Consider the following 26,205-nt stretch of genomic DNA (forward strand, 5'->3'; position numbering starts at 1 on the left):
CGCAATTACTTATTGAGGTACTTGTATCATATAGGCCCATAACTTAAGTAACTATTAGTCTCAAAACTTCCAATGATCTTATGGAACTGAGAAACTATGCACGGAGGTAGAGGAATGAATAAAGTAAAAGAGAATTTTTTTCATCCAATAATCTTTATCCGTTGTGGAGATACGATGGTTTAAATTCAAGCTAAACGTCGCACGTAAAATTCGTTATTAAATAAACTGAATGCGTGGAAACTGTTTAAAGTGAATCAAATAAATAAAAAATGCATTCTTACGATAAAAATTCAAACTCGAAATCAAGCTTCAACCGGATTTTACGTGCAAAACACACATCTTTGGGGTTCCTTTACGAGCACTACTTCTACGTCTCAAACTTGTGCGATTCGGTTCAAATTCAGTAAGAAGGTAGACAAATAGATGTAATTAATGGTGTCTTGCTGTGTTATCAAAGCTTTGTCCGTTGCCACGATATGAGCGACATGGTTCGAAAAAAAAAAAAAAAATGCCCTGTATCGTATCTGTTGTCGTCCGAGTGAACAAAAATCTACATCGGCTTCCAAGCTATCGCTGGTAGTCAAAAGACTAAATCACGTCTCTGCTCAGTATGTATTCACCTTTGTTCGTTCTATGATAGGAACATTTTTCATTCTGTCTTATACAGAAAGTTCGTCAATAGCTATTGATGAGTGAGTTTTGGAGCAGCAAAATATGTGTTACAAATAGTCGAATCCTTTAATTGCGTCGACTTAGAAGCTTTAATATTTTATATGGGCAAAGTGCCAAACGTATTAATTTTAACTTAATACGTTTACTCGTTCAGCCGGCCTTTGTGACCGAGCGGTTCTAGGCGCTTCAGTCCGGAACCGCGCAGCTGCTACGGTCGCAGGTTCGCATCCTGCCTCGGGCATCGATGTGTGTGACGTCCTTTCTTTCAGGAGTGCTAGTTCTGCAAGGTTCGCAGGAGAGCTTCTGTAAAGTTTGGAAGGTGGGAGACGAGATACTGGCAGAAGTAAAGCTGTGAGTACCGAGCGTGAGTCGTGCTTCGGTAGCTCAGATGGTAGAGCACTTGCCCGCGAAAGGCAAAGATCCCGAGTTCGAGTCTCGGTCGGGCACACAGTTTTAATCTGCCAGGAAGTTTCATATCAGCGCACACTCCGCTGCAGAGTGAAAATTTCATTCTGGTCCTTAGGTTAGTTAAGTTTAAGTAGTTCTAAGTCTAGGGGACTGATGACCTCAGATGAAAAGTCCCTTAGTGCTCAGAGCCATTTGAACCATTTTTGAACCTTTACTCGTTCACCGAGCGAGGTGGTGCAGTACTTAGCATACTACACTTGCATGCTGTAGGAAGAAGGATTTCCGTAAGACGAAGGTTCAAACCCGCGTCCGGCCATCCTGATTTAGGTTTTCCGTGATTTCCCTAAACCCCCTCACGCAAATACCGAGATAGTTCTCTGGAAAGGACACAGCTGACTTCATTCTTTGTCCTTCCTTAATCCTTCGATCATCTCGCGGTTTCGTCCCTCCCCCCCCCCCCCCCCCCCTCGCAAATCAACCTTAACCCGTCCTTGCGCAAAAATGGGTCTTAGACAGACAGGTAGACAAACAAGAACATGATCCTATAACGATTCAGTTCTTACCTACTGAGTTACGGAACCGTACTAATGTGAAATCATAAACAAGTGTGATGGGGCTGACAATCAAGTGTACTGGCAAGACGTTTTTCGATCGGCCAAGACGACCAGAGAGCCGGCCGGTGTGACCGAGCGGCTCTAGGTGCTTCAGTCTGGAACCGCGCGACCGCTACGGTCGCAGGTTCGAATCCTGCCTCGGGCATGGATGTGTGTGACGTCCTTAGTTTAGTTAGGTTTAAGTAGTTGTAAGTGTAGAGGACTGATGACCTCAGAAGTTAAGTATTATATTGGATTGTTTGGGGGAAGAGACCAAACAGCGAGGTCCTCGGTCTTATCGGAGTAGCGAAGGACAGGGAGGGAAGTCGGCCGTGCCCTTTCAGAAGAACCGTCCCGGCATTTGCCTGGAGCAATTTAGGGAAATCACGGAGAACCTAAATCAGGATGGCCGGACGCGGGATTGAACCGTCGACCTCCCGAATGCGAGACAAGAAGTTAAGTCCCATAGTGCTCAGAGTCATCTGAACCATCATCAAGACGACCAAAGGCAGACGGGGGGCGGAAAACTTCGAGGGAGAGGTCTGTTTTTACCATTCCTTGCACCACCTCTGGCAGTCATTCTTCGTAGCAGTCTGCTGTACTTGAGGTGAAACTTTAAGCAGAGCGGTGCAACTGGACGGGAGCGACGGCGGGCGGCGCACCGCAGCGGCCTATGCTCCTCCCGGCCGGCCACCGTCGGACATTGCTTATTCCGGTCGGGGGCGGCCGGCCTTGGTATTCCCCACATGCTCGCGCGCCAACTCCTCCACCTCGCGGAGAAGAGTGCCGCTGCCGGCCGGCGGGCGCAGTTTAACGAACAGTTAATTAACTTGAGCCTCTCCGGCCACGGCCGGGTTTGAAAAATTGGTTGCGCGCGCCGAGCAACGCCCAGCCACCCACGGCATGGCGAGAGGACAGGCAGTGGGGGCGTCAGCGGGGGCGGCTGCAGCAGCCGTGTCGGCGGAACAACGCGCGCCCCTCGCCGACTGACAGCGCGATGGACGGCGTGCCAGTGCGCAGTGAACCGGCCCGTACCTCACGCTTTGCTACGAGTCGTCTAAAAAAAAGTAATAATACTCAGTGTACTAAATACTACTCTCTTTTGCAGTTTGTCACATAGCAAATTCGAACAGTATCCTGGATTAACTGCGCAGCTTACGCAAATCTTGCCTTCAGTGACATAAATTATCTCGATACTTTCTAAAAGGAATATAAGCTCTCTCCATAAACCTTAAGACCAAAAAAGTGACGCATTGACGCATCCGAGCAGGTCGGAAATCGGTAGACAGACAAGCAAATGATTACAACTTAAAAATAAAAAGATGATTTATTCAAGACAAACAGGTTCACAAACCGAGCGAGTCAATACCGCGTGGTCCACCTCTTCCACTTACGCATGCAGTTATTCGGCTTGCCATTGATTGATGTAGCTGTTGGGTGTCCTCCTGGGGGATATCGTGCAAAATTCAAGCCAACTGGCACGTTAGATTCTCAAAATCCCGAACTTGTTGAAGGGCCCTGTCATAATCCCCCAACGGTCTCAATTGGAGAACACCGGGCGTCAGTGACGGCTTAGATAGGGTTTGGCAAGCACGAAGGCAGCAGTAGAAGCTCTCACCGTGTGCTGGCCGGCATTATCTAGCTGAAATGTAAGCACATGAAGGACAACAAGAGACTGGGTTAAAAAAAAGAAAAGGTTCAAATAGCTCTGAGCACTTTGAGACTTAACATCTGAGATCATTAGTCCCCAAGAACTTAGAACTACTTAAATCCAACTAACCTAAGGACATTACACACATCCATGCCCGAGGCAGGATTCGAACCTGCGACCGTAGTGGTCGCGCGGTTCCAGACTGAAGCACCTAGAACCGCTCGGCCACCTCGGCCGGCTGAGACTGGGCCCAGAATATCGTTGTTCTATAAGGGTACCGTGGATTACAACCAAAGGGGTATTCCTATGAATGGAAATGACACCACAGACCATCACTCCTGGTTGTCGAGCGGTTTCGCGGACGACAGACAGGTCGGTATCCAACATTTGTCAGGAATCTCTCGAGACACGTCTTCGCTGGTTATTGGGGGCAGTTCAAAGCAGGACACATCACTGAAGACTCTGGGCCGAATAGAATAAATAGATAAATAGATAGCCTTATGCACCAACTGGACAGAATATGTCATGCTATCGGTCAAGAGGACATCCAACAACTCTATCAATAAATGTCAAGCCGGATAACTGGCTGCATAAGGGCCAGAGATGGACTAATGTGCTATTGACTATTTGTGAAGTTCTCTTGGATAAATTATCCAGTTTCTCTAAAACTGCAACAATTTGTTTGTCTGTTAATGTATATTGCATCTACCGGTATCTGTGCCATTCTCATATTTCCTTCTTTTTTCTCTCGAGAGCGTATTCTCCTACAACTGATTGTAAGTGGATCTAGTTTGAACATTTGAACATGCGTAACTTCGACCAAGAGGAAACGCTATACAACTATCACATCATAGGACAATTATCCATAAGTGGAAACTTGTTCTGCCAGAGCGACGTGGAGCAGCTGTTTTACGGGCATCGTATTCTTGTCCGACCATTCACATTTACATTTTCCACTGTTTTCTTAAACCTGTTGACGCTATTTCCTGTATTGCTTCTGACATATATTCACTGCTCTACGTCTACCCCCTCAACCACACACAGATACACACACACACACACACACACACACACACACACACGTATACATACGTGTGAATATCCTTGTTTACTTTAAATTTTAAAATTTTCTTCCAGGATGACGATCCGGTCCTGGCCGGCAGACAAACGTTACTAATTGCGTTAGTGCTTTGAGGAAAAAGGAAATGCACTCGTGTGAAAAACTTCAGGACGAAAGTAACTTCAGCGCTTGATGTGTCACTGCCAAGTAACATACCTCAATGAAACTTGGATCATGTTTTATTTAAAGAGCCGGCCGCGGTGGCCATGCGGTTCTAGGCGCTTCAGTCCGGAACCGCGTGACTGCTACGGTCGCAGGTTCGAATCCTGCCTCGGGCATGGGTGTGTGTCATGTCCTTAGGTTAGTTAGGTTTAAGTAGTTCTAAGTTCTAGGGGACTGATGAAAACAGACGTTAAGTCCCATAGTGCTCAGAGGCATTTTATTTAAAGAGCACGACAGGTTTCGTAACGTTAGTTACTTCATCAAGTGAATAAGGTAAGAAACCGTGAAATGATAGTATTAAATAATAATTTTGGGTCAAAGTAACGTCAGATCATTGCCAAAAGTAGCTGAAAGTAATTAAAATAAAACGTATCAATTACCAATATTTACAGTTACAACATAATACTGGAGTACTGTTGATATTGGACTTTCTTCAGATTCCTAGAATGTCACTTGATTCTAAATGTCATGTTGCAACCCACGATAGACTAATGTGCATTGCCTCCTCAGTAGTCGTTCCCTCCCTCACCTTTGCGTCTTTTATACTGTGTGATACTTTACGGGTAGCTTTAGTTTTAGTTTCCTCGAAGAGTTTTAACATTTTTAATAGTTTTCCACATTATGACACTTATGATTTTCATTATATATATATATATATATATGTATATATATATATATATATATATATATATATAATGTTAGAAACAAATAGAAATTCTTAAAGAAACAGCAGAAAGAGCAGGTCTCCAAATCTCATTTGAAAAAACACAGTATATGACTAGCAACAAACTGGCACCCAAACTTTTGGAAACTAAGTATGGAAAAATCAAAAGAGTTTCGCAATTCAAATATTTAGGTGAAACAATCTCAGAGACTGGTCTAACTGGACTAACTAAACAAGTAGTGGAATTCTACGAAAATCGAAGTAAAGCTAAATTTGAGACAATAAAATGGATTGCTGCTATAAAAGAGGACATGAAAGAGGCAGATATAAAACAAGATGAAATTCAAGACAGAAAATTATTTGGGCAAAAAATTCATGACTGGGTACTTGGTCAAGCTGAAAAACCAAAGAAAACTGGAACCACATGGTCTGATGAAAGGAAAAGAGCTCATTCCGAGAGAATGAAAACAATTTGGGCAGAGAGAAAGTCTAAAAGAAAATAACTGAATGCCCCGTGATTGTACTTCGCGTGGTCCAGTAGGGCCCAAACGTGAATAATAATATATATATATATATATATATATATATATATATATATATATATATATATATATATATAGGGTGAGTCACCTAACATTACCGGTGGATATATTTCGTAAACCACATCAAATACTGACGAATCGATTCCACAGACCGAACGTGAGGAGAGGGGCTAGTGTAATTCGTTAATACAAACCATAAAAAAATGCACGGAAGTATGTTTTTTAACACAAACCTACGTTTTCTTAAATGGAACCCCGTTAGTTTTGTTAGCACATCTGAACATATAAAAAACGTATGTAATCAGTGCCGTTTGTTGCATTGTAAAATGTTAATTACATCCGGAGATATTGTAACCGAAAGTTGACGCTTGAGTACCACTCCTCCGCTGTTCGATCGTGTGTATCGGAGAGCACCGAATTACGTAGGGATCCAATAGAACGGTGATGGACCTTAGGTACAGAAGAGACTGGAACAGCACATTACGTCCACATGCTAACACCTTTTTATTGGTCTTTTACACTGACGCACATGTACATTACCATGAGGGGTGAGGTACACGTACACGAGTGGTTTCCGCTTTCAATTACGGAGTGGAATAGAGTGTGTCCCGACATGTCAGGCCAATAGATGTTCAATGTGGGGGCCATCATTTGCTGCACACAATTGCAATCTCTGGCGTAATGAATGTCCTACACGCCGCAGTACATCTGGTGTAATGTCGCCGCAGGCTGCCACAATACGTTGTTTCATATCCTCTGGGGTTGTAGGCACATCACGATACACATTATCCTTTAACGTACCCCACAGAAAGAAGTCCAGAGGTGTAAGATCAGGAGAACGGGCTGGCCAATTTATGCGTCCTCCACGTCCTATGAAACGCCCGTCGAACATCCTGTCAAGGGTCAGCCTAGTGTTATATTGCGGAATGTGCAGGTGCACCATCATGCTGATACCAGATACATCGACGCGTTTCCAGTGGGACATTTTTGAGCAACGTTGGCAGATCATTATGTAGAAACGCGATGTATGTTGCAGCTGTTTGGGCCCCTGCAATGAAGTGAGGACCAATGAGGTGGTCGCCAATGATTCCGCACCATACATATACAGTCCACGGTCGCTGTCGCTCTACCTGTCTGAGCCAGCGAGTATTGTCCACGGACCAGTAATGCATGTTCCGCAGATTCACTGCCCCGTGGTTTGTGAAACCCGCTTAATCGGTAAACAGGTAGAACTGCAACGCATTCTCTGTTAATGCCCATTGACAGAATTGCACTCGATGATTAAAGTCATCACCATGTAATTGCTGATGTAGCGACACGTGAAACGGGTGAAAGCGGTGACGATGCAGTATGCGCATGACACTACTTTGACTCAGTCCACCGGCTCTCACAATGTCCCGTGTACTGATGTGTGGGTTCATGGCCCGCATCTCGTGGTCGTGCGGTAGCGTTCTCGCTTCCCACGCCCGGGTTCCCGGGTTCGATTCCCGGCGAGGTCAGGGATTTTCTCTGCCTCGTGATGGCTGGGTGTTGTGTAATGTCCTTAGGTTAGTTAGATTTAAGTAGTTCTAAGTTCTAGGGGACTGATGACCATAGATGTTAAGTCCCATAGTGCTCAGAGCCATTTGAACCATTTTTGTGGGTTCATGGCAACAGCAGCTAACACACCAACTGCACCCGCTTCTCCTGTGACGGGCCTGTTACGGACCCGTTTGTGTGCTACGACCATACCTGTTGCATACAGTTGGCGGTAGATGTTTTGCAATGTGCGGCACGTTGGATGCTTTCTGTTCGGGTACCGTTCTGCATACACCCTGCAGGCTTCAGCTGCATTTTGTCGACACTCGCCATAGATGAGTATCATCTCCGCCTTATCAGAGTTCGAATACACCATGGTCACAGTTCCTACAACACTACACTATCACAGACGTCTGGTAACACGGTGTACTACAGTTGGTCTGCGTGCGAAGACGAATGCAGAATAACAATAGCAGCAAGCGCTACATGCGGACACTGCGACAGCTAGACCAAACCACAACAGTGCACTACAGGCACACTCGTAAACACGGTCGTCATCGTAAACATTTCCCTGCAGATGCTGTTCGCCGACCGTGGCTCGTGTTTGTCACAACACGCAACTGAACGTCGGAGGTTTCAAGCGTCAACTTTAGGTTACAATATCTCCGGATGTAACTAACATTTTACAATGCAACAAACGGCGGTGCTGCGGTTTATTAAATGTCTCTGAACACTATGGGACTTAACTTCTAAGGTCATCAGTCCCCTAGAACTTAGAACTACTTAAACCTAACTAACCTAAAGACACCACACACATCCATGCCCGAGGCAGGATTCGAACCTGCGACCGTAGCTGTCACGCGGTTCCAGACTGGAGCGCCTAGAACCGCACGGCCACCCCGGCCGGCCAAACGGCACTGATTACGTATTTGTTTATATGTTCAGATGTGCTAACAGAACTAACGTGGTTCCATTTAAAAAAAACGTTGGTTTTTGTTAAAAAACATACTTCCGTGCATTTTTGTATGGTTTGTATTAAACAATTACACTTGCCCCTCTCCTCACGTTCGGTCTGTGGAATCGGTTCGACAGTATTTGATGTGGTTTGCGAAATATATCCAGCGGTAACGTTGGGTGACTCACTGTCTGTCCTTTCGGACATTGATGACCTGCCACCGCTTAGAATGAAATTAGAATTATATTAATACCTCCAGCTGTTGACGGGCGTTGATATATGTCAATGGAGAGAGGTGAAATTGTGTGCTCCACCCGGGATCTCCTACTTACATAACAGACGGTCTATCTACCTGAGCCAGGAAGGGCACAGAGTAAAGCGCGACTGGAGGGACTATCTCGCGCACGCCTCCAGCGAAACTCACATTCTCACCTTGTATGTCTGTTCTTTCGGACATGTCCGAAAGGACAGACACCATATCGATAAAAGTGTTTAGTTCTGACAATACCGGCCATGACCTTCTTCTTCTGTTCGGATGCACACATATTCCGCGAACTCTTACGGGACTTGGTAAGACTGTCTTCCACGAGTAATGAGTGTGTTGGGGTGGGACCCTACGAATGTAGTGTGTGCACATACAAGGTGAGAAAGTGCGCGAGATGGTCCCTGCAGTCGCGCTATCTTCTGTGCCCTCGGTGATTCAGATGGATAGAGCGTCTGCCATGTAAGTAGGAGATCCCGGGTTCGAATCCCGGTCAGGACACACATTTTCACCAGTCCCGGTTGACATATATCAACGCCCGTCGACAGCTGGAGGTATTAATATAATTCTAATTACATAAAGACATGGTCGCCCGCGAAGGAACCCCTGCGTTAAAGTTTTACTTAAACAGTTGAACGTTGTAGTTTCGGCTGCAGTTAAACAAGACAGCTCGGCAGTGCTGTGGCAGCCAGCACGGCTCAGTGGCTGGCGCCAGCTCCCACGGCGACGCCGGCGGCTGCTGCTGGCGTAGCGCCTCTCAGGCCGACCCTCCCGCCGCTCCGTCGGCCGGGGCCAATCAATGTGCCCGCTGCCGCCTTGCGCTGAAAGATTTATTCGCTCGCTTTATGGAGGAGTAATAAGTCCCTTTAGTAGCTGCTGTTTTATTTATACTCCCCTAAATTTTCTCCTGGCTGCAGTCGTAAAAATACGGTTTGTGTTACCGGAGGATCCAGCACAGGCGAGGAAATATTTAATACCTGTTTCGTATCTGTCTAAAGTGGGTACACAACGTTGTGACAGTTTATTTCGTCTTTCAGAGATGTTTTCCACTTTTCTATTCGCTTTGGCTGCTGCCTCAATCGTTGTGTGGCTGCGTGTCGGATAGCTGTAAGTCGAATAAACGTGAAAGAGTGAATTTTTGCGTGCCGTACGAAGTCATATTGCGTTATCTCACGTACTGGGCCACGATTCGCTGAAATAATGTAAGAACTACCTGTCCTTTTCTCCTTTTTATCGTTCTGTTAGAAAACGCTTGAGTATTAACTTGGTGTTCTGCCTTACGGCAGGTCTTGTAATGGGGGAAGCCTCGTCAGAGAGGACCACGCATGAGCGTCTAGGGATGTGATTCCAGCGGTGGTTTCCCGTTGCCTTCCACTGATCATAATGAAATGATAATGAGGACAACACAACACCCAGTCCCTGAGCGGAGAAAATCTCCGTCCCAGCCAGGAATCGAACGTGGGCCCCTTGGCGTGACAGACCGCCGCGCTGACCACTCAGCTATCGGGGCGGACTGATAATTAAAGCATGTTATTCTAATATTAATGTTTCAGTTACTTAAATGTCAGTGTTCGACGACATTTAATGCCACCAACAAATTTTTAACAGCTTATCAGACAACCATTTTTGCATTCATTTTGTGGCTGACTGAATTTTTGCTAATTTCATTCCACGCCACAAGCTTGTGTAATGAAAACAGCTCGAAAATTTAACGTTCCAGTACAGCCAATTGAAAAATCAAATAAATTGATATACAGAAAACACGATTTCGTGTAACTGTTGAAGTCATAGACACACTAATGGCAAGTGCGATTTAATAATAAAACTGATTGTAAAAGCTCATTGCTTCAGCACAGAAAAGTATAATTTAAAACACTATTAGCCAGTACCTTTCTTAGTACCGTCACGAATCCATGGAACTAGAGAAACAAATAAATAGATAGTGACAAGTTAAGGAAGCTCACTATCAGCTATTGCTGTAAAGTAACAAAAACATATACTATACTTTTGCAAACATACTATAAAATCAAAAATACTTCTTAATAATTTTAATTTACTGCATGCGACTATTTTCTAGAACCTATATATGCGGTGTTACCCCCCGGTGTAGCAGTATTGAAAATAAATGGAAGACTTAAAAATGTACATATCTGAAACTCTTTTTAGCGTGGTAGCCCTATTCAGACTTCGCAACTTATCTCTTAAAGAATATAGGATTGGAAGGAAGTTTAAAATCTTGTGCAACGAAAAACTCAATGTGTAGAGGATATCGCGGGTTGGAAATTACTGCAGTGTTGGACAGAAAAGAAACGTATTTTCAGAGTACTAGGCCACTGCTGCGCCTTTTCATAGACCGAAATAATTCGAATAAAAGTTCAGAAGTTTTATTTAACTTATCCCAAAGGATCCGAGTCATAATTTGTTGATTTTTTGAAGTATATGTGATGCTCCTACACATTATGGCCCTTCGTCGCAGACTGGACAAGTAATAAAAACTTAAATAAAGCTATGATTATATGAGGCACATACGCATAAGGAGAACCATGTTTCCTGTACGAGCTAATATCAGACGTGTAATATCTTGAGGCAACTGAGTATTTCGCCAGTGAAGTTCATTACATGTAGTGAATCTGAGGTATTTAATAAGTGTTGTGGACGCACTGACGGGGATTGAGTGGTTTGCTAGTTATGACAACAGTATGTAAGATTTTTACCTTCCAAGTTTTGCCGTTGTTTGACTATAGAAACTACACACTAACTTTGGAAAACTTATAAAAGGGATAAGATCAGGTTAGTGATGAAAGCAACAAACGCTCCTCAGAACAAAATCTGAAAATGCAACCAAGCTCCATCAACTTTATGTACAAAATTGCACACTCCGGTACTGCCACCTTTCCATTTCGCGCTACAGCGGAAAAAGGGTACATACCTCTCGTTTCTGAGAGGCCACAAGTGACTTTGTCAGTGGTCGTGACGTTCAATGGGACTCCAGTGACTACCAAGAAAAACAACAGAAGTGACAATCAGTAACCTAAGCTAGTAGTTATCGTATCGGCGTTCAAATTTTTGTAAAGACATACATCATAGAGGTCAGTGGTCGGAGCGAGTCTATGATACCCTTTCTTATGAAATCTTACTAAGTACTAAAATGTCGAAGCCAAAATCTTTTAAAACGTTAAAGTCATTGTTTCCATTTGACTATTCACTACTTTATTTCCTAATGATATTTCCTATTTACCTATGCAAATCCACGATCAATTACTAATAAATTAGGAGGCGTTATTGCATTATTTTTATCAATTAGAATCTTAATAATTTTACTATTTTACAACAAAACACCGTTCTCAATGCCTTCAGAAGGCTGTACAAGCTCTAAAATAAACTTTGCAGATAAAGTTAAAAACAGTCGATGATGAAACGCAGAAGTTAATACTTCATAAATTCACTGCTGTGGTATCCTATGTAAAGAAATGATCGCAATCTCTCGATTTAATTTGCAAATTTCGTTACATTGTGGGTGTAAAATAATGGAATATTACATAGTGGCTGTTAAACAGTGGAGTAGTCCATAATAAATTGAAATTGTTGCCACATTCCTGATTCACGAAACTGAAACTTTCGTCACAATTTGTCTCAAAATATGTTTTGACGATACTTAGATAATAAACGTGTTATATGATATTTTATAGGGAGACCGTTAGCTAATAATTTTTTCCATTTACAGGCAGACGAATAAGGAATCTGGATTCGAATGGAATTCCGAAAGCCGTGGAGGAGTTCAGCAACGGTAAGTAAAGCACATCCTTAACGTTTTCCATACTAACTTGCATGTGAAAGTCTTTCACGGATGAACGCCACACCAGAAGTTTGCTGATACTATTACAGAAAATATGTTTGTCTGTTTCTTTAAACGTATAACTTCGATTCCATCGATCATGCAATATTTGCTTATCCTCTAATGCTCTCTGCACGGCACAATTTGTAAAGTTACCTCTAGAATAAGCTGACTCATCATATTCTGAAAGTCTTCTTACATCTTCAGCCATAAATTAACCTAATGTTGAGTTACCTTCAAACCGATTAATGTTACATTCCTGTCATTATATATTATTAATTGCTTTTGATGCCGATGATTTCGTTCGATAGTGCTTAATAGTCGGCTAGTGTGTATGCGAGGCTGATATAGTACTCGCCCTTTGGTAATAATGAAAGTTTCGTCTCCCACCTGGCCAGTTACGTTATGTTACATTATAACAATTCTCATCCATATGGATCGTCTTTACCAGTTTCACGAAACAGATCGGACAGTTTCGTCCCATCGAGTTTTCTATCGATGAGGTACACCGTACTAACGCGAAGGCTTATTTCGAACTGTGAGATGAATTTCGATTCAGTTTATTACCGTCATCTCACAGATGCAAAGTCTACAGAGCAGCGCAATGGAAGAAGGTAAACATAATGGTTTACACATCGACTAAATCCATTCCTCAAACTGTCGGCTTGGGGGAAGAAAATGACACTTATCTGCAGCAAACAGAAATAACATTGATACCAAAATGGATTGAATATGGAATCACACAAGTAGAAACAGTAAATAGGTTTAAGGATGACGGTGAAATTGAAAAAAGTGTATGATAACAATGATTAACTCGTGAAATGTGTCGCAAGGGCGACAATCATAATGGATACTGAAATGCACCCCACAATGAACCACGGACATTGCCGTTGGTGGGATTGCTTGCGTGCCTCAGAGATACAGACAGCCGTACAGTAGGTGCAGGGGTATTTGTTGAGAGGCCAGATAAACGTGTGGTTCCTGAAGGGGAGCTGCAGCCTTTTCAGTTGTTGCAGGGGCCACAGGCTGTGTGTTCTGACTTTGTAACATCAACCAAAACGGCCTTACAGTGCTGGTACTGCGAAGGGATGAAAACGAGGGGAAACTACAGCCGTAATGTTTCCGCGAGGATACGCAGCTCTACTGCATGGTTAATGATGGTACCATCCTGTTCGGTAAAATATCTCGAGGCTAAAATAGTCCCACATTGGATCTCCGGATGAGAACTACTCAGGAGGATGCTGTCATCTGGAGAAACAAAACTGGCATTCTACGGATCGGAGCATTGAATGTTACATCACTCAATGTGGTACATAAGCTGGAAAATTTAGGAAGTGAAATGGATAGGGTGAAGTTGGATACGGTGGGAATTTGTGACGTTCAGTGACTTCTAATCAGGTAAACACAGGGTTATAAATACAAGATCAAACAGGAGTGATGTAGGGGTAGGTTTAGTAACGAATAAGAAAATAGGAATGCCGGTAAGCTACTGTGAAAAGCACAGTGAAACCATGATAGCCAAGACAGACACCAAGCCCACACCCACCTCAGTAGTCAATGTTTATAATCCAACTAGCTCCCCAGATGAAGATATTGAAGAAATGTATAATCAGATAAAATAATTTACTCAAAGAGTTAAGGGAGACGAAAATTTAATTGTGATGGGGGACTGGAGTTCGATAGTCGTAAAAGGAAGGTAAGGAAACATAGTAGATGAAGATGGTCTGGGTGAAAGGAATGAAAGAGGAAGCCGCCTTGTAGAAATTTGCACAGAGTAAAATTTAATCATCGCTAACACTTGGGTTAGGAACCATGAAAGAAAGTTGTATACGTGGAAGAGATCCGTAGACACTGGAAGATTTCAGATTGGTTGTAGATGATAAGACAGTGGTTTTGGCACCAAATTTTAAATTGTAAGACATCACCAGTGACAATATCGACTCTGACCAAAATTTGTTTGTTAGGAAGCGTAGTTTAATACTAAAGAAATTGCAAAAAGGTAGCAATTTAAGGATATGTGACCAGGATAAGTTTATGGAACCAAAGGTTGTTGAGAGTTTCAGAGGGAGCGTTAGGGAACAATTCACTAGAACAGGAGAAAAGAATACAGTGAAAGAAGAATGGGTAGCTTCCAAAGACGAAATTGTGAAGGCAGCTGAATCTCAAACACATAAAACGACAAGGTCTAGTAGAAATCCTTGGGTGTCACAAGAGATACGGAATTTAATTAATGAAAGGAGAAAATTTAAAAACGCATCAAATGAAGAAGAAGGTGAAAGGGAAGTGCAAAATGGCTAAACAGGGATGGCTAAAGGACTAATGTAAGGATTCAGAAGCATATATCACTACGGGAAAGGGTATATACTGCCTGAAGAAAAGTTAGAGTTCGTTGCAGAAATGAAACGTGGGGGTATGAATATCAAGAGCTCATATGATAAACTAGTCCTAAGCAAAGAAGAGAAAGCTTAAAGGTGGAAGGAATATACAAAGAGTCTATACAAGGGAGATGAATTTGCAGGCAATATTGTAGAAATTGAAGAGGACATAGATGAAGATGAGATGGAGACATAATACTGTTAGAAGAATTTGACAGGGCACTGAAAGCTTTAAGTCGAAAGAAGATCCCGGATTTGAAGACATTTCGCCAGACTTACTGATAACCTTGGAAGAACCAGCTACGACGAAACTCTTCCATCTGGTGTGTAAGGTGTATAAGACAGACGAAACACCGTCCGACTTCAAGAACAAGACAATCATTCGTATTCCGAAGAAACTTGGTGCTGTCAGGTGTTACAAGAGTTGAGGGGCATGAGAAGGAAGCAGTGATAGAAAAGAGAGTGGGACATGGTTGCAGCCTGTCCCTGTTATTAAATCTGTATACTGAGCAAGTACTAAAGGAAACCAAAGAAATATGTGGAGAAGGAATTAAAGTTCAGGGAGAAGAAATAAAATCTTTGAGATTTGCCAATGACACCGTAGTTCTGTCAGAGACAGCAAAGGACTTGGAAGAGAAGTTGAACGGAATGGATTGTATGTTGAAAAGTGGATCAACAAAAGCAAAACAATGTTAATTGAATGTAGTTGAACTAAATCAGACGAACTGAGGAAATTAGATTAGGTAACGAGACACTAAATGTAATACTTGAGTTTTGCTATTAAGGCAATAAAATAACGGTTGATAGCCGAAGTACAGAGGATGTAAAATGTAGACTGTCAATGGCAAGAAAAGCGTTTCTGCAGAACACTTATTTGTTAACATCGAATATAGGCTTACGTGTTAGGAATTCCTTTCTGAAAGTATCTATATGGATTGTAGCTATGTCTGGAAACGGAACATGGACGAAAAACAGTCCAGATAAGAGGAGAATATAAGCTTTTGAAATGTGGTGTACAGAATAATGATGAAGGTTAGATGGGTAGATCACGAAACTAATGAATAGGTACTGAATAGAATTGAGGAGAAAAAAAAAGAAATATATGGCACAACTTGACCAGAAGCTGGGATCAGTCAAGAGGATGTTTAAAGTCTTCAAGGGGTCACCATCTTATTACTGGAGATGTGAGTGGGGATAAAAGTCGTAGAGGAAGACCAAGAAACGAATACTGTAAGCGGATTCTAAGGTTGTAAGTTGCAACAGTTATTCTGTGCTGCAAGGGCTTGCACAGGATAGAGTAGCATGTACAGCTGCGTCAAACCGTCCTCGGACTGACGACGACAACAACAGCAACAACTGAAATGCAGTAATCGGTGAAAGTAGTGAAAAGGAAACAACGGTAAACGTCGATGTTGGGTAGTACAACTAGATTAATAGAATTCTATGAGTGGCATTTGCTTGATGAAGACTGTTTTCATGAATTCCTTTGGAAAGAAGTATAATTGGAAGATGCTAGGGGAGAAAAAAATATAGTACACTGGCTAATTTCCTGAAGTATGCAACCCACCACATTGCGCCGTATTTTCTGCATTGTTGATCCATACTAGCTGGGTTCGGCGTGGCACTATTCAAACGCAGGATCTCCGAAGTTAATAGTGTGCAAGTGCTGACGCACACTACACGGCCCCTCAGGGGTTGCTTCCAGTCCGACACACTGGAGAATCGGGATAGTTGACGCTATCTATTAGAGGGCGGACTGTGGAGGCCTCCAGGTGGCGCAAGAGACTGCATCAGCGCTCAGGCTAGCATAAAAGTCAGAACTGGAGTCGAGGCACAGCACAGTGCTGGTATAGATACGCCCTGTATGACTTGAGGATTGGTCAGGTACGACGTTGGTTGACGAGAGACAAGTCCCGAATGCAAGCGACCATCAGCCAGGCTGGAGGCGCAGATATACCTATTGGGCTAGCGTTATTGTGTCAAAAAGCCACGTATGCCTGAAAAATGTTACCTACGCATTGCTATGGTGCACCGTTCACGATGCTAACGTAGCAGTATTATAGGCCCTGCGACTAGAATTCCGAAACTGGCAGCCAAGTTGTCTAGCTACCGCGACTCAGTCTAGCGACTGACATAACAACGCCGAGAGTCGTTGCCGATGCGTGATACTCGTCTTCAGTCTCTGGCAGTTTAGATCTTTTTGAGGTGACTGTCCTTACACTGTGTGACACGGCTGCAAATGGTACACCAGTCCATAGAGACATGCTGGAGAGTTCCCTTTTATAGCCAAATAAATTAGTTTACTTCATCGATGGTTTGTTCATGCACAGGTCCTAACACTAACGATCCTTTGTCGCATTGTACACGGCGATCCATCTTATTGTCCTAATTTCGTACAGCCATCTGGCACACGCACCTTTCATTGCCATCATTTACATCAATGATGGAGAATCAGTGACTATTTCGTACCAGTTCTACACCATCTGTCACTCCAAGGCAAACAGTGTGCCCTTTTAAGACGTGCTTCACATACTTCCGAAAAATAAAATGCATCTCGGTCATTGACAAGGTCATTGTTGACAAGGGAGGTGATAGGTAGATCACCATTGTAGGAGTATACGATAACAATGCAAGTAGAAGTTCAGACCAAATGGAACACAATCTCACAGTAAAAGGCACCCAAATTGTAGCGTTAACATACATTGTGCCTCCTCTGGAGACAACGCATGCAATTTTGCATGCAAACGATCATAAAGGTACCGAATGGCGTCCTGCGGAAGATTTTTCTAGTATCTTCTGCCCCGTTGCTGCAATTAGGCAATGGTTCTGGTGAGCCCTGGAGAACGGGTAAGCTGCACTTCATCATGTGCCTTACGTTTTCAACTGGTGAGAGATTTGGTGATCTTGCTGGCCAGGGCAGTTATCGTACACCGTGTAGAGCACGTAGCGTCGCAGCGGCCGTGTGTACCTTGCTGAATAAGCTCACAACATTCGCGTAGAAGAAATGATAGTACCATTGGGATGACGGTCTGTGCAATGTAGAGGGATTTGGTTACTTTACTCTCCAGAAACACCAAATACGACCGCGAGCTGTAACCGACGGCGCACAATACCTAACCTTGGATGGGCCTGAGTGTCGTGGGCGAACGCACTGTGGAAGAGGCATCTCACCAGGTCTGCCATACTGCGTACAGACAGAACCTACTTTCATCAGTGAAGACAACAGAGAGTCATTTTACTTCCCAGTCAACACTTTCACGACACAAGAATAGCAGTATTTGGTGGTGTCGTGATCTCAGAAGTTGCATGGCAAGAGGCACACGTCATCTTACTCCTGCTCCAAGCAAACGGTTCAGCAATGATCCCTGATGACACGGCAGGTGCAACGCCTGCCCGGGATTCGTCCATGTACGATGTTCCGTTGGCCACCGCTGCTCGCGCAGTGCGGCGATCTCAACGTTCGTCTGTACTACGCGGACGTCGATAATCTGGTCTACAGATATGGGAATCTTCCACAGAGCACTGTCGATACCTGTGACCAACGATACATTGCGCCCTGCATTGCAGCAATATGTCCATCCAGCTTGCAAGATCCCCTCGCTTCTAATCTGATACTGTTATTACTCAGCTTAGCCGCGAGACCGTAGAGGGTGGTATATGTGACGTACAGTATAACTGTTCAGCATTTCCACCCGGAATTTGAAAGTGTAGGTCGGACCTTAATGATCCGTCTTGGTGTGTCGTGTCGTCGGATTTCCTGCTACCTGTGCGCGGTGCAGCTCTCGTAAATGTCGTCTCGTACAGATTCTTCATTGGCGCATTGGATGTCTCTGTCGGTGGAAGCTAACTATCGGAACTTGCTGTCGATCAACTTTGGGGTATCTATTTACTCGAAATTAACATCCAGAATGCCATAATATCACTTTTATTCCTATTAGATCAATAATGAAACACTCATGTCACAAACTACTCGTAACTGAGAGCATGGCTACCATCGAACAAGACAGGAAGAGCTCTTAACGCCGACTGCCGACTTTGTGGCGCAGTCCGTATCTCTTACTAGTTTCGTCACCGTTCGTGGATTTCCGATCAAGTTCGTACTTACTAAGATATGCAGTTGTTAATGAACGGGTGTGAATTTTAACGAGGCAAAATTATGATAAATAGTTTTAAACATCTAGAGGCTCCTCCTAGTATCCATTTGTCATAAATGACTTTAATTATTAAATATAAATAAACAAAATCGGTGACTTTGGCGCCAAGATGGGGGTACCTCCCGTCATGTATATTTCCCCGGCTGACGCCTGTTGCTACGGACCAGGGCCGAGCCCCACCCCACTACGCGCGACATATAGTCGCTTCGTCACCTAGCCAGCTAGCGTGGGAAATGCTCTCCAACTCATGGCCGGCTACGGACTACAGCATTTCCTAACTATCGTGAATACATCAATAAGACACAATAATTTATTAAAACTGGTAAAAATGTCTTCCTCGCGTAAGAGGCATCTTACAAGCAACCCACAGGCCCCTTAATGCGACCCCATTTAAATGGCTGACGCTGTTAAACAAGAGTACATACTCAGCGGTGGGGCATGGTCGTATCCTAGAACGAATATTGCAAACACTGTTCATTTGAAAACTCAGAACAGTTATTGCCTGCAGAGTCGAACCTAAGGGTGTACAGGCAGTCCTCGTGCGCCGACTGCCGTATACTGTGACAAGTGAATTACTACACTACAAATCCTCAGCCACTGGAGCCACTGAACACAGTCCTTGAGGCTACTGCACGTTTTTCTTAGATTTTGTGCAGTGAGCCTACTTAACAGTAGTCATTTGGAGTTACACAGACAAAAGATGTTAGTGTTGACAGGACGGGCGGTATTCAGTACGTAGGCACAGTTAGCGGGAGCATCGGACGGGGAGCACAGCCCCAGTGGCGGTGTGCGCGCCGGCTGCGGACCTTTGTGTGCGGCGCTTGTTAGAGCGCGGCTTATCAGCGACCGGCTTACCGGCTGCGGCTTTGCCGGCCGCTCCTCCCTAATGAATGGTTCGCAGAGCGGCCTTCCAGAGGCGCACGGGCGGGGGCCAACTGGCGGGCGCGACCGGTCGCCGCCGAGCCCAGCCGTGCCGGCGCGCGGCCCAGCTCGCTCTTTGTGGCAAATGCCCCGTTTTTTCCTGCTCGCCACAAGCGCTCACACACACACACACTCAGCACCGACTTGTCCTCCCTACCGACAAGTAAATTGCATCTTCCAAGTGTAGCTGTGTTTTATGGGCAACATTTTGGTTTCATCCTGCTAAATCAGAAAAAAGAGGTAGGAGAAACGGAAAAAAAGAAAGTGAACAAAATTACGTCCATCGGGGACGCGCTGAGTAACGAAGGGATTTGCTGCGAGCTTATTTATGCACCAAGTATTGTGTTTCGCCACTGTCACCAGAACAGCCAGTTCTTTAACCGTGGGTTTTATATTCTTCCCTATATATTCTACATCGGTGGCCGCCCTGCCATGAGCGTTTTACGCTCCCTGTCTCTTCTCTTTCTGTTTCACTTTACATCGTGGCTTTAGCCAAGATTATTCCTTAATTCTATTAATTCTGCTTCCAATTTTATCGCGCTGCTAGCAATACCCGAAACGAGAACACTGCTCTCTACTTTATTGGAAACTACCTTTTTGCTAGCGGCTTAGCCCACGTACGCATATGTCATATATATATTTCACGTAGTTACATATTTTGTACAGTATTTCACTGTATCTGTAGCGAATTTTGTCACGCACTTCAATATGCAGGCTGAGAAAGTTGGTAAAAAATGGCTCTGAGCACTATGGGACTTAACTTCTGAGGTCATTAGTCCCCTAGAACTTAGAACTACTTAAACCTAACTAACCTAAGGACATCACACACGTCCATGTCCGAGGCAGGATTCGAACTTGCGACCGTAGCTGTCGCTCGGTTCCAGACTGTAGCGCCTAGAACCACTCGGCCACTCCGGCCGGCAAAGCTGGTAAATCTGCCCGAGTTAGTAGTATGCAAGAAGTTGCTGACAGGAAAGAGATACCAACGGGTCGTTTAAGAATAATTTTACATGTCACCCACTGTCACCCTCACCAACGCTGCTTTAGACAGTAGGGATATTTCACTCCCGCAGAGTTTTTATGAATTTCTGTATTGACTTCTTTTAATTACTGCAGAAGTTATGCTTCTATGCCAACCGCTATTCATCCCCACCCTTACAGGTGGTAGGAGATTCTTACCCCAACTATAATTCTTTCAAGATACTAATATGTATACCAATTTTTGTTGAAATCAGGGAACTGCTTTAGGAGATGTGAAACGTACTTATATATTTAAAAGTATACAGAGGTACATTAATGAACTGACCGGCCTCGTTGTAGCTAACCTTGTTTCCTCAATGCTGTCACTGACGAATAGAAGAAGGAACGTGGAGGAGGTGTTGCTAAAGCACTTGACCAGAATGAAGGACGTACTAGGACTAAGCAAACATGTTTCTGATTCTTTGGTTTCCTTATATAACTCTAGAGCAACAGTGAAGTCGTCCTACGTGTAGGTTGTTGTAGCTATACTCTGTCGCTTACATGTATGTTGATAATAAACACCCAGGTGCCACTGTCCATACTACTCCCAGTCAAACATACAGTGTGTCTCATCTGTGACAGTCCTCCTGTGAGGCTAAGTGCACGATGAAGTTTTCTCTCCTGTGTAGGTATTTTCGTGGTGATGTCATGAATTGTCGGAGAACGGCAGATCCCTTTTCGGACAGGCGGCTTGCTGTGAAACTGGAGCAGAAGCAGTGGCGGGGCTAGAATTTGAACTCTGATATGCTCTTGTTCGAACTTCCGAACGAACATAATTCCGTACAAACTCTGCAGTGGAACGCGACTTATATCCCGGTGCACAGTGATACTAAACTCCACAATATTTTACCGTGACGTGAAACATAGAGCCCCCCCCCCCCCCCCCCCCCTGTTAGCAATCTCAGCAGCAGGAGGCTAGAATTTGCTGGCGGGCTCGCTTAGTACAGCGCTTTGGCCGTCCTATGTAGCTTGTGTTGCTTGGGGAAGTCTAGCTTTAACGAGTTGCGATTCACAGACATCTACACTGTGCGACACAATTGAAGGACAACTTTTTCGAAACCCCGTAACTGATTCCCATTCCGACGCATAAGGTTGAAATTCGGATCAGTGGTGCCTACAGCCTCCCAAGACGTTGAAACATGCGAGAAATATGGCCAGAAGGCAGAAGTTCGTGTCACGTATATGGTGAGTTCATGATGTCACATTGGCACCAAATCGTGCCCAACGCCACCATGGACATATCAAGTGATGAGAAGTTCATCGCAACTCCTCGTACACACATTTCATCAATTCTTCTGATGTCTTTGCAGTAGAGGTCAGAACTGCGACACCTAGCGTTGAAATCACCATGGTTTTTGGTGAACTGTCGAAAAAAAAGCATTTCAGACACACCACCATTCGAAATCGACACGGAAAGGCATTAAGGGCCGGCATAAAGGTCGTCAATGAAACCATCCGTCACTTTGGGGTACTGAGTCCCACAAATTTCGCGGTCGAAAGCGACAGTTCGCAGTGGTATGAGAACACGTTGACGTTCTTGACAACCTTTGACACTGCTGACACCCTGGGCGACTCAGCCCTACTCCAAGGACATTGTGGGCCAGCAATCCCATAGTACATGATAGCGCTGCTTTGGAGTGGAGTACGATTACAACGTTTACTCTAGTGTACAGCGCGGATACCCGTGGTCTAGGGCTAGCGTCTTTGATTCATAATCAAAACGTCTTCGGTCCCGGGTTCGATCCCCGCCACTGCCTAAATTTTGATAAATAATCAGCATTGGTGGCCGAAGACTTCCGGCATAAGAAGTCAGCCTCATTCTGCCAACGGCCTTGTCAAAGAGGGCGGGGGAGCGGATTGCGGTTCAGGGCACTCTCTTGTCCTAGGGGTGGGAAATTGCCCCTAAAGGCGGAAGAATCAGCAATGATCAACGACATGAGGATGCAGAAGGCAATGTAAACCACTGCATTAAAGACACGTAACGTGTATCCACAGGACATGTGGCCTGTAATTGAAGAAGTGTCATGATGATCTCTCCATTGGAAAAAGATACCGGAATAGTCCCCCATTCGGATCTCCGGGAGGGGACTGCCAAGGGGGAGGTTACCATGAAAATAAGACTGAATAATCAACGAATGGATAACGTTCTACGAGTCGGGGCGTGGAATGTCACAAGCTTGAACGTGGTAGGGAAACTAGAAAATCTGAAAAGGGAAATGCAAAGGCTCAATCTAGATATAGTAGGGGTCAGTGAAGTGAAGTGGAAGGAAGACAAGGATTTCTGGTCAGATGAGTATCGGGTAATATCAACAGCAGCAGAAAATGGTATAATAGGTGTAGGATTCGTTATGTATAGGAAGGTAGGGCAGAGGGTGTGTTACTGTGAACAGTTCAGTGACCGGGTTGTTCTAATCAGAATCGACAGCAGACCAACACCGACAACGATAGTTCAGGTATACATGCTTACGTCGCAAGCTAAAGATGAACAGATAGAGAAAGTGTATGAGGATATTGAAAGGGTAATGCAGTATGCAAAGGGGGACGAAAATCTAATAGTCATGGGCGACTGGAATTCAGTTGTAGGGGAAGGAGTAGAAGAAAAGGTTACAGGAGAATATGGGCTTGGGACAAGGAATGAAAGAGGAGAAAGACTAATTGAGTTCTGTAACAAGTTTCAGCTAGTAATAGCGAATACCCTGTTCAAGAATCACAAGAGGAGGAGGTATACTTGGAAAAGGCTGGGACATACGGGAAGATTTCAATTAGATTACATCATGGTCAGACGGAGATTCCGAAATCGACTAAAAGGCGTACCCAGGAGCAGATATAGACTCAGATGACAATATAGTAGTGATGAAGAGTAGGCTCTAGTTCAAGACATTAGTCAGGAAGAATCAATATGCAAAGAAGTGGGATGCGGAAGCACTAAGGAATGACGAGATACGTTTGAAGTTCTCTAACGCTATAGATACAGCAATAAGGAATAGCGCAGTAGGCAGTACAGTTGAAGAAGAATGGACATCTCTAAAAGGGCCATCACAGAAGTTGGGAAGGAAAACATAGGTACAAAGAAGGTAGCTGCGAAGAAACCATGGGTAACAGAAGAAATACTTCAGTTCATTGATGAAAGGAGGAAGTACAAATATGTTCCGGGAAAATCAGGAATACAGAAATACAAGTCGCTGAGGAATGAAATAAATAGGAAGTGCAGGGAAGCTAGGACGAAATGGCTGCAGGAAAAATGTGAAGACATCTAAAAAGATATGATTGTCGGAAGGACAGACTCAGCATACAGGAAAGTCAAAACAGCCTTTGGTGACATTAAAAGCAACGGTGGTAGCATTAAGAGTGCAACGGTAATACCACTGTTAAATGCAGAGGAGAGAGCAGATAGGTGGAAAGAATACATTGAAAGCCTCTATGAGGGTGAAGATTTGTCTGATGTGATAGAAGAAGAAACAGGAGTCGATTTAGAAGAGATGGGGGATCCAGTATTAGAATCGGAATTTAAAAGAGCTTTGGAGGACTTACGGTCAAATAAGGCAGAAGGGATAGATAACATTCCATCAGAATTTCTAAAATCATTGGTGGAAGTGGCAACAAAACGACTATTCACGTTGGTGTGTAGAATATATGAGTCTGGCGATGTACCATCTGACTTTTGGAAAAGCATCATCCACACAATTCCGAAGACGGCAAGAGCTGACAAGTGCGAGTATTATCGCACAATCAGCTTAACAGCTCATGCATCGAAGCTGCTTACAAGAATAATATACAGAAGAATGGCAAAGAAGATTGAGAATGCACTAGGTGACGATCAGTTTGGCTTTAGGAAAAGTAAAGGGACGAGAGAGGCAATTCTGACGTTACGGCTAATAATGGAAGCAAGGCTAAAGAAAAATCAAGACACTTTCATAGGATTTGTCGACTTGGAAAAAGCGTTCGACAATATAAAGTGGAGCAAGCTGTTCGAGATTCTGAAAAAAGTAGAGACGGGTCATATGCAATATGTACAACATCCAATAGGGAATAATAAGAGTGGACGATCAAGAACGAAGTGCTCGTATTAAGAAGTGTGTAAGAAAAGGCTGTAGCCTTTCGCCCCTACTCTTCAATCTGTACATCGAGGAAGCAGTGATGGAAATAAAAGAAAGGTTTAGGAGTGGAATTAAAATACAAAGTGAAAGGATATCAATGATACGATTCGCTGATGACATTGCTATCCTGAGTGAAAGTGAAGAAGAATTAAATGATCTGCTGAACGGAATGAACAGTCTAATGAGTACACAGTATGGTTTGAGAGTAAATCGGAGACAGAGGAAGGTAATGAGAAGTAGTAGAAATGAGAACAGCGAGGAACTTAACATCAGGATTGATGGTCACCCCAAGTCAATGAAGTTACGGAATTCTCCTACCTAGACAGTAAAATAACCAATGACGGACGGAGCAAGGAGGACATCAAAAGCAGACTCGCTATGGCAAAAAAGGCATTTCTGGCCAAGAGAAGTCTACTAACATCAAATACCGGCCTTAATTTGAGGAAGAAGTTTGTGAGGATGTACGTCTGGAGTACAGCATTGTATGGTAGTCAAACATGGACTGGGGGAAAACTGGAACAGAAGAGAATCGAAGCATTTGAGATGTGGTGCTATAGACGAATATTGAAAATTAGGTGGACTGATAAGGTAAGGAACGAGGAGGTTCTACGCAGAATCGGAGAGGAAAGGAATATGTGGAAAACACTGATAAGGAGACGGGACAGGATGATAGGACATCTGCTGAGACATGAGGGAATGACTTTCATGGTACTAGAGGGAGGGGTAGAGGGCAAAAACTGTAGAGGAAGACAGAGATTGGAATACGTCAAGCAAATAATTGATGACGTAGGTTGCAAGTGCTACCCTGGGATGAAGAGGTTAGCACAGGAAAGGAAATCGTGGCGGGCCGCATCAAATCAGTCAGTAGACTGATGGAAAAAAAAAAAAAAAACTGCGTGGAACCACTAGGGAACGCGCAAAACCAATCGCCGAAGACTGAACGCGTTGCGAAGCAGAAGATGGTGCTTATGCTTTTTTAGCCCTCTTGTTTCACGACCTCCCGTGGTCGTGAATAAAACGCAAAGGGTCCCACCAAGCACCATCAGCTCGAAAACACCCTCGGTGCCACCCGTCGGCCTTTGCTGAACACCTTAAAAGTATACCTGTACAGAAAGAGCAAGTGACGCAAATCCTTGGCATCTCCACGCTGACTATGCTACTGCCATTGCTACAGCTAACAGGAATTCATGAATGTGAGAGCTGTTGGAGGGGTTGCCTGGCTGCAAGGCCTAGGATTTCGCAAAAAGTTGTCTTTT

The 26,205-nt window shown here is 44.0% G+C and overlaps 1 protein-coding gene across 1 annotated transcript in view; it reads left to right on the forward strand.

The window, feature by feature from the left end:
- LOC124548682 (neurotrimin) overlaps positions 1-26,205 on the forward strand; it is a gene marked incomplete at its 3' end in the record, with an annotated part of 1,196,053 nt that overhangs the window by 177,686 nt on the left and 992,162 nt on the right. The window contains exon 3 of the mRNA XM_047125186.1: positions 12,272-12,334. Within this exon, the coding sequence (XP_046981142.1) occupies positions 12,272-12,334 (63 nt within the window). The remainder of the gene's footprint in view (positions 1-12,271; positions 12,335-26,205) is intronic.

This window comes from Schistocerca americana, chromosome 1 (assembly GCF_021461395.2).
Source record: "Schistocerca americana isolate TAMUIC-IGC-003095 chromosome 1, iqSchAmer2.1, whole genome shotgun sequence".
Classification (NCBI taxonomy): domain Eukaryota; kingdom Metazoa; phylum Arthropoda; class Insecta; order Orthoptera; family Acrididae; genus Schistocerca; species Schistocerca americana.